This window comes from Acanthochromis polyacanthus, chromosome 2 (assembly GCF_021347895.1).
Source record: "Acanthochromis polyacanthus isolate Apoly-LR-REF ecotype Palm Island chromosome 2, KAUST_Apoly_ChrSc, whole genome shotgun sequence".
Taxonomy (NCBI): domain Eukaryota; kingdom Metazoa; phylum Chordata; class Actinopteri; family Pomacentridae; genus Acanthochromis; species Acanthochromis polyacanthus.
The window spans coordinates 11,840,136-11,850,384 of NC_067114.1; the positions used below are offsets into that span (position 1 = coordinate 11,840,136).

Consider the following 10,249-nt stretch of genomic DNA (forward strand, 5'->3'; position numbering starts at 1 on the left):
TTTTTCATCACATTTCTGACGACATGCTAAACCATGACATTTTGGTCATATTTTGGAGGACGTACTAAACTATGACGTTTTTGGTCATATTTTGGACGACATACTAAACTAGGACGTTTTTTGTCATATTTTGGATGACATACTAAACGATGATGTTTTTGACATATTTTGGACGATGTACTAAGCTATGACATTTTTGGTCATATTTTGGATGACAATCCTGAGCTATGACGTTTTTTGTCATATTGTGGACGACAGACTAAACTATGATGCTTTTTTTTAACGTTTTATTTTTGGGCCTTTTTTGGCTTTATTTGACAAGCTAAGTGAGAGAGTGACAGAAAACGAGAGAGTGGAGCGGGTAAAGACATGCAGCAAAGGGCTGCGAGCAGAATTCGATCCCGGGCCACTGCTTCGGACACCAGCTCCTATACGTTGTTTACTTGCATAACCCATTGAGCTATACGGTCGCCCCAACTATGACATTTTTGTCATAGTTTTGATGACATATGACGTTTTTGGTCATATTTTGGATGTTATACTAAACCATAACGTTTTTTGTCATTTTGGACGACATACTAAACTATGACGTTTTTGGTCATATTTTGGACGACAATCCTGAGCTATGACGTTTTTGTCAAATTTTGGACGACATAATAAACTATGACGTTTTTGGTCATATTTTGGACGACATAATAAACTGTCGTTTTTGTCATATTCTGGATGACATACTAAACTATGATGTTTTTGGTCGACATACTAAACTATGACGCTTTTTGTCATATTTTGGACGACATATGTTGGAAATCAGTCTATTCTACAATTAAACAAACCAACAGAATATGTGTAAGGCTATTTCCGCCCAGTTCTTTTGATGGAGTAATCAGGAGACTTCTTCTTAAATCAGAAGTATTTATTACAGCAAAATTGAATGTCCGATACAGAGCTCTGGGCCTGAATCCTCTGTCCCTAACCAACAACAAGTGTTGGGTCAGTTCGGATGGAATCAGACTGCTAACTGTTCCTGACCCAGTCTTCTTATACTCTAACAGTGTGTATAGCTATCTATCTAGGCTGGCCGCCCCTTCCGGTGCTGCGTTGGTCCGCTCTCCTCTGTCACAGCAGATGTTTTGTCATTATCGCTCACGTAGGAATGACTTCACCCCTGCAAAGCAAGATTAGAAACTGCACACACAACAAGCTCATGTTCTTTACTGATTATGACTTACGTCAAAAACTGTCTGTATTTTTATTATCAAAAACTGTCTGTACTTTGATTATCAATCACCTTATGTCTTGATCATCCTTGCATTCAAACACATGAGTAATAAGTAAAATAAATCTGGACTTTTCTTCTTTGTTTCATTACAGTCACACCGCGGTACTGATGCTCTTGACCTTCCTATTCCTCAGAACCAATACAACTCTTTAATATGCACTCTTAGCAAATTATAAAACACACCATTTCCCACACATACTAAACCAGAACGTTTTTGGTCATATTTTGGACGACATACTAAACTATGACGCTTTTTTACGTTTTATTTTTGGTCCTTTTTCGGCTTTATTTGACAAGCTAAGTGAGAGAGTGACAGGAAACGGTAGAGTGGAGCGGGTAAAGTCATGCAGCAAAGGGCTTCGAACCTGGGCCACTGCTTCAGAGACCGGCTCCTAAATGTTGTTTACTTGCTTAACCCATTGAGCTATACGGTATGACATTCTTGTTTGTGTTTTGGATGTCATACTAAACCATAACGTTTTTGGTCATTTTGGACGACAGACTAAACTATGATGTTTTTGGTCATATTTTGGGCGACATACTAATATATGACGTTTTTATCATATTTTGGATGACATGCTAAACTATGACGTTTTTTGTCAAATTTTGGACGACATGACATTTTTCATCATATTTCTGATGACATACTAAACTATGTCATTTTTGTCATATTTTGGACGACATACTAAACTACGACGTTTTTGGTCATATTTTGGACGATGTACTAAACTACGACGTTTTTGGTCATATTTTCGACGACAATCCTGAGCTATGACTTTTTTTGTCGAATTTTAGACGACATGTTTTTTTTATGTTTTATTTTTGGGCCTTTTTCAGCTTTATTTGACAAGCTCAGTGAGAGAGTGACAGGAAACGGGAGAGTGGAGCGGGTAAAGACATGCAGCAAAGGGCCACGAGCAGGATTCGAACCTGAACCGCTTCTTCGGAGAGCAGCTCCTATACATTGTTTACTTGCTTAACCCATTGAGCTATACGGTCACCCCAACTATGATGTTTTTGTCATATTTTGGACGTCATACTAAACTATGACGTTTTTGGTCATTCTGGATGACATACAAAACTATGACGTTTTTGTTATATTTTGGACGACATACTAAACTATGACATTTTTGGTCATATTTTGGGCGACACATGATGTTTTTATCATATTTTGGATGACATGCTAAACTATGATGTTTTGGTCACATTTTGGACGACAATCCTGAGCTAGGACGTTTTTTGTCAAATTTTGGATGACATACTAACGTATGACGTTTTTGTCATATTTTTGCCGACATATGCCATTTTTCATCATATTTCTGAGGACATACTAAACTATGACGCTTTTTGTCATATTTTGGACGACATACTACACTGACATTTTCGTCATATTTTGTACGACATAGTAATCTATGACGTTTTTGGTCACATTTTGGACGACATACTAAACTATGACATTTTTGTCATATTTTGGTTGACATGCTAAACTATGTCGTTTTTCTCAGATTTTGCACGACATACTGAACTATGACATGTTTTGTCATATTTGGACAATGTACTAATCTATGACGTTTTTGTCATATTTTGGATGACATACTAAACTGTGATGTTTTTTTTTTCCATTTTTTCGAACACATCCTAAACTATGATGTTTTTGTGACATTTTTGGATGACATACTAAATCATGATGTTCTAGTGACATTTTATACGACATACTAAACTCTGACATTGTTGGTGATATTTTGGACAACATACTAAAGTACGACTTTTTGTAAAATATGTTTTGTTCCACTTGATAAAATATCATGTTTTGGTCACATTTTGAATGACATACTAAACTATGGTTTGTCTTTTTGTGATATTTTAGACGACCTACTAAAGTATGACATTTTTGGCATATTTTGGATGACATACTGAACTACTAGAAAAGCACTCAGAGTGTAGTGCTTCGCCAAGGCTGCTCAGTTGATGTACCATTTCCCATGGATGAAATATTTAATAGAAAATGACCTTGTGCTGGACACAGGCATGTGTTTTACATGTGCACGTTATATATGGATATCAAATTACGCGTAAATCACTCTTATAAAGGTCTGTTGATCAGTTCATCAGCTTCACCATTGTCTGGCTGGGGTTTGCTGCATCATGTGACCAAAGTATGTCATGGGTGGTGGGAATTGATGGGACTCAGAAACCCCCCCTCAGTTTAATCATTAGTTCCTTGTATGATTTCCAACTGATCCATCAGTCAATTTGTGAAGGATTTCATTCATGTGATCGTCAGCAGGTAACTGACAGTTTTCACTTGTCATGGTTATAGAGACGCCATTCCGGCAGCTATATTTCACAATGGGAAATCCTTAAAGGACTATAGGCCACATCACTGTGAAAATTTAATGAGGTGGTTCTTGTGTCATTTGACTCCCCCTTAAAATTTCATCCAAATCCATTAGTCCATTTTTGCATGAGGTTTCATACAAACGTACGCCGATGGTCACATAACTCCACCGTTCCTTGGCAGAGTAAAAACTTATTCATGTGTATCAATAACTCGTCAGTGGTACTTCAAGACTCATTTTATTCAAAGAGATTTTTCATGACAGGAAATGGCAGTTGAAATGCAGTGACATGGCAAATGTTGAAGTCAACAAAATTTGACATCTGCAGGTAACATCGTAGTCACATGTAAAAATAGCAGCAAGTTCTATTCAGAAACTTCTATGAACTGACGGATGGTAAATGGACTTAAAATAGTCTGTTATTTTTTTCTTCAATGTTGAATAAAATGCATATTTCAGAATGTTTAAGAAATTTAGTAATTTTAAAAATGTTATGCTTACCCAAATAAAAACATTTTAATCAGGCCAAATCAACAACATAGAGAATTCAAAAAGGTTTAGTCAATAAAATAATTCAAGAATTAAGGGAATCAACAGTGGAGTGAAAGACACTTCCTATGGTTGTAACATCAACTGCCAAGTGCTCCAATTTACCAGCAGTAGCCTAACAAGAACCACACGGCAGACTTAATTTTATACAATCTGAACCCTCCACTGACAGCTGCCTGCATCAATCACCCAAAACATAAAATTAACAGGCATTACAATGAAACAAGGTTGTGAAAAAGCATCAGTTTAAATAACAAATGGCATAGAGATGAAGAATAATTTCAGAATGCTCAAATAAGTGCTAATTTTCTTTCAACAGTATTCAATTGTCTGTCATTGAATACATCTGGGTAATAACATTTTTCTGTATTATTACAAATCCCAAACATCTATACGATCAGGTATTTTGAACATTTACACAGATTTCTGGTTGGAGTACTGTAGAAAAAAAACAAGACCAATCAGAGCACATTCCATCTTAAATAATCAGATACACCACAATTTTCAAACGGGAACAAACAAAGATTGAAAACTACATTTACATAATTGGGGAGATTATCTGTTTGCAACCAAGTGATAAATGCAATCAAGCATCACTTAATATTGGAACTGTGCAGTAAGGGGTGAATGAAATAAAACTGATTTGTACCGAAAGCTCTGTAGTAACATTTCTCATTGTAACAAACCTAAGAAAATGCACCAGAAGTTAAAAGAAAGTATAAAACATAGAACAAGAGCTGCTAACCATCACCTCAGTCTGCATACTAACATTCCATCAGTGCATCCATTTAGGCAGTCTATGTAATGATGATGTATGAAAACCAGACTTTCTCTGAACAGGAAAATGGATAATCCAGAGACAACAAATGCATATGAAAAATTTAAGTTAAAGACAACATTTAACATCAATGACAACAGGCATAATGACAATGAAACATAAAGAAAGTGAAGGCAGGCAATTTAATAAAGTCTCCGCCCAACTGTCTATTTGTGGCTCTGTATAGACGGACAAGGACGAAAGCACTTTATCAAACTGCTACCTCCCTCTTCTTCTTGTTGCAGAGAATGCTGACACTCCTAAGTGCGTGCGTTCAAAGTGAGGAGGTTTTGGTCAAACATTTCAAGGCCTCCAGATGAAAAGAATGACATGAAAGCATGATGCCAGCACTCAAGAGGACTTGTGTTCCAACATGTAGAAGCGATAAAGGACGCCGAACACAACTGCAGCAACAGCAGGTACCAACCACATGGTCCAGGAGCTGCTGCCAAAAAAATAACATCAAATATTACATTTAAAGACATTTTTCAAACATACTCACTTGTCCTCATTTCCAGTTTTCATTTTTTACTTTCCATTTTCAAAAGCATTTTCTGAACTGTCTAATGCATGCCGATTTTTTTTTTTTTTTTTTTAGTAAAAACTCACAGAAAGAAACTTCACTTTTAGGTGCTTATTGTCATCATCCCATCATCTTTGAGCAGTAAAGTCAACATATTCATTATAATCACATACCTGGATTCTCCTGAACTTGTGTCTTGAACCTCCTAAAGCCAAAACAAAAGGATGCAAAATTAAAGAGGATACTGCAGGAAAGTCCAAAATTTTGTCTGATCTCAACATTGATTAAACGGGCAATGGAACTTACCTTTGGCTTCTCTTTTCTCCTGTCGTCCTACAAAGTAATAATATAGAATTAGTGATGACTGGTAGAACTTTAGATCGATACATTTTGAAAAAAGAATATAAAAAAAAATCTAAATCTGAAGAAGCTGGACGACAACATCAATTCTCCATGTTGAGTCCTGAGCATGCATGGACACCAACCAACTTGTTGATGCTACATCAACAAGTCACAAGCATGACTCTCCCATTTTCATCCAACTATTGAAGAAAATAATGTGGCTAGTAAAAACACTGAACTCTTATCTCTACAACATATATCACACAAACTTTCTTTGAATGTGTAACTTGCTCTGTGGTCTTATCTCTCTTCTGTCACTGTTAAATGTAAAGTTCAGCTGGCGATAATGTCAGCCTTCAGCAGTTTGAATAATCAATTTAGAGATTTGTCTAAAGTAAACTTATTAGTAGGAATGGGTATCGCGAAGATTTTAACACTACAACTACTTTTAACGATACTGCTTATTGATCCAGAACTTTAATGGTATTTTTATCAGTACTTTGACTGTTTCTATTGTTTTAAGAGAAAATTATAAAAATCAGAATGACTGCTTTATTTATCTCATATGTACTGTGGAAGAATCAAAATGTATATAGACAGTAGTGATGTGTTGATGGGATGATCAGAACACTATGCCAATGTCACAGTTTTTGAGGAAAACCTCAAACTATTCCATTTGTAGAGGTCATTTAAAGTGCTTATCAAAGGTACTTAGTAGATTCATTGATCTATAGACAGTTTTCTGCAGGTCTGACAATTTTCATTTGAGTAGAAAAGTTTATTTTTGTTTTGTTTCATAGAACAGAATTTGTTGTCTCATATTTGCACTCTTATGTGTGTTTTGAGCAAACAGGGCTTTTTGGCCTCCAGCTCACTTTTTCTCCCCCAGTCGCTCTAACACACAGGCTATATCAATAGTGCTTGCTGTCATAATAGAAGGATCTCAAATTGCTGTGTTGCTTTTTCTCAAATTAGCTGCATGTCATTCCCTCAATTTTTCCATATTATTTCCATAATTAACAAAAAGTAAACATCAGAATGAATGCAATGTTGCAGAGATATTTGAAACAACTAGATTAGTTGAGTTAAACAAAACGACTCTGTGCCATTGAATCCAGAACAAGCACTCGCTTGATAGCCATGTCTGAAGGTGTAACAAACCAATTTCCACTAAATGTATGTCCCTGAACTAATTAATAAACACGTAAAACCCAAATTATTGCATGGTGACATCTTCTGACTCCAAGGAACTAGCAACAAGCAACAAAGGCCTACTCTTCCTTCAAAAAACAAAAATCTGTTGACAGTAATTACTTACCTGACCTGATTAGGCTAGGTTAGGCAGTGACTATTGTTTGTTAGACATTTACCCAGAGTATTTCAAAAAGGAATACAGACACAATGAAGAGATGTTACAGGCAGGAAACCAAGATTTTTCCTTTTACCATGTGAACCTCCCCAATAAAATACTGTTGGAGCATCTCTCTGGCATCTGTAGAATGACCCACATCCTCAAAGCTCTCTGTGGCGTCTGCACCAGCCTGCTCCAGCAAAACCTCCTCACCTCCGGGATGCTGAAATCACAGAATGGGTTCAAGCAGAGTGGTGAGTCTCACTTTCACAATACCTCATGATTTTAGAATGTTTGATTAAGTTTAGCTATGAAAATAACTCCACTGCACTTTAAATCACAGGAAAAATAGTGGAATGCACCACCACAGTCTTTCAATGGTAAAAGTCTACAACTGTGGTTTAGTTGTATATAAATAAGTCATGAATGTAGCCAAGATCATTAGGTGTTCCCTGTTATGTACGGGAGCTAAAAAAAAAAAAAAGAAGAAAAAAAAAATGCTATATGCTATCATACAAGAACCATACATTTCTGCATGCAACATAGTGAGTGATAAAGGTGCTAAAGAAAAAAATGATTATATTTGAAAACTACTAAATATATGAGAAAGAATATTAGTAGTTCAGGCTATGTAACTAGTGTATATATATATATATATATATATATATATATATATATATATATATATATATAAATGTAGATCTCCTGAGAAAGATCATTTAGCATTTTGAGTACTTCAGACAATTTTGACAATATTTTGTTTCAAATACATTTTGTCTACAGATCTATAATTATACATTAACATTTTTGAATACAGAACTTTTCCTAGATATTGAGAAGCTTAAACATGTTGAATTACTAATTTTAGTGAAGTCATTTAACTATATGAATACCACCACTGGTGTTTCTGATGAATGTTACTTGGTGTATAGGACTGCTAATTTTACAGCCAGGTTGCTAGCGTCAGACTACTACAAAACAAGCTCACAGTTAAGCCAGGTTAATGGATGTAGTTACAATTAATACTGTGAATTGACAATAACGTCGCAGTTCAGCCCAACGTGGTGCAGACATGTCAATGTAGCCGTTCTGAACACTGAGACCAGCAACTAATTCAGTTGCTACTTGTTAGCTAACGTAGCTAATCGTTCACAGCAGCTATTGTTGCTCTAAGTTTCAGCACTACACTATTTTGCGCAAGAAGAAATGTTAAGCAAACAACGTTTGAAGCAGCCTTGCTTAACCCCGGGGTAACTCGAGATCGTAACTTTACACAGACATGTTTCGAACGTAGGATGTGAGCTCTGAGAGCAGCTCAGACAGCCAACGGTACACGTCAATACATAACATTTGGTTGCGTACGTCCAGGAAGTAGTCTTAGCCAAGATGATGTAACGAAATGCTTAACGCATAAGTTTAAATCAAAGAAGTAACAAAACCAAAATAGTTGTTGCCAGCAGACAAAAAGCGTGTCTTACCTCTTCAAGAAAACCTGTGATGTCATATACTTTATCGTGGATGATGAGCCATGTGTCATTACTCATATTATGTACTCTGATATCCTCTAATGTGTAATATTTTACGCCGCCGTCCACTTTTTCGCCATTTCCCTCAATGCTGGAGTCACTTGCAGTGCCGCTGCCTGTGGTAATGAGGTTGTCGTTAATTTCCTCACCCATTCTAATGTTAGTTCTAGTAAGATGTTTCGACTTTGCAGCTAGCTGCGGTTAGCTTCTGTTAGCCAGGTATGGGTGCAACTCTAGCCAGCTTCGTCTGGATAAGCGTCCACCTAGATTGAATAGTAGTGCTCAGAAAGCTCTTAGTTACACTGGAGAAAGCGATAGCATAAAGACAAATCAAACGTTAAACAACGTTGTGTTACGACACCATGAAACACCCTACACCGGCACATCAGCAGACATGTGAAACAGACCAATGGCATTCGTGTTTTTATACCATCATGCGCATAAACATTCAACGACTAATCAGATCAGCCGCTGAGTGATCACGAGATTATCGCAATTCGCCAAGGTTGTCAAGTGTGCGCTGTTAGTGCGCATACGAGTTTTTGCTTTTACACTAATTGTGTTGTATTTCACCTGCGTCTGTGTAACGAGTTCTTTTCTTTTCTTTTCTTTTCTTTTCTTTTCTTTTCTTGTTTTTGCAATATTTCTAAACATTGAAATAATTTCCCTAATTTTCACCTGCAGACCTAAGCAAGTCATTTCTGGGACGTAAAAAAATTAAAACAAACAAAAAAACGTGCTCTGTCTAAATATCTAGTATTTGTAACTCACAATAACTGGTTGCAGTGGAAAGTACATATTTTATGATAATTGATATTTTAATATGTAAATGCATTATATATATATGACACACACTGGAACAGTGAATTAATGAGTGAACAAATGGGTCTCTCAAACCATGGAAATTTTCATCTATTGCATACACTGTAGAAATGATCAGTTATCTTTACATAGAAAAGTGAACTCTTCAGAGTCTTGTCTTCAGAGTTAAACAGTAACTAGAGCTTTTCATGAAGTATGAATATCAGCCTGTAAAACAAGAACAAAAACATACCTTAGCTGTAGGCTGACAGGATTGGATACTTAGCTTCTGGGCTTGTAATTGAACAGATGCAATACAAAACATTTTAATTAGTTTACTGAAAATAAGTAGTGTAGTTTAGTGATTTGACATTATTACATACTGTATGAAAACAACTTGCAATGCAGGTCTTTGCTGCTTGTTGCGCCACAGCACAGATGTCCTGATGTACCTCTCTCTGTGCTGATAAGGCCCGTGCAGCATATGCCATCTACTGATATGGCAGCATAGCAACCAGATGATGACAATGGAAAACAAGCACTTGCCAGTTGTTCCATATTCTTCACGTGTCAAGTCTTTACGTCATCATTTGCAGCCATATTCTGTGTGTTTAGGACACATGTCTTAGGACAAACCCAAGAAGAGAAAACTCTATATTTAGTAAGCACCATAGGTTTTTGTTCAACTGATCCATCAGAAAAAATATCTATACTCATGCAAC

At 36.3% G+C, this 10,249-nt stretch overlaps 1 protein-coding gene across 2 annotated transcripts; it reads right to left on the bottom strand.

Moving 5' to 3' along the window:
* Positions 1-3,840: 3,840 nt before the first annotated feature.
* Positions 3,841-9,158, bottom strand: LOC110957371 (cytochrome b5). 2 transcript variants are annotated; one of them, XM_022203351.2, is made up of 5 exons: positions 8,679-9,158; positions 7,295-7,423; positions 5,814-5,840; positions 5,681-5,712; positions 3,841-5,426 (listed from the first exon to the last, which is right to left on the bottom strand). In XM_022203351.2, the coding sequence occupies exons 1-5, from the start codon at positions 8,877-8,879 to the stop codon at positions 5,336-5,338; spliced, it is 480 nt and encodes a 159-aa protein (XP_022059043.1). In that variant the 5' UTR covers positions 8,880-9,158; the 3' UTR covers positions 3,841-5,335. The 2 variants fall into 2 exon arrangements, with proteins under 2 accessions (XP_022059043.1, XP_022059042.1); XM_022203350.2 differs by having other exon boundaries at positions 3,841-5,429; positions 8,679-9,157.
* Between the last annotated feature and the right edge of the window lie 1,091 nt (positions 9,159-10,249).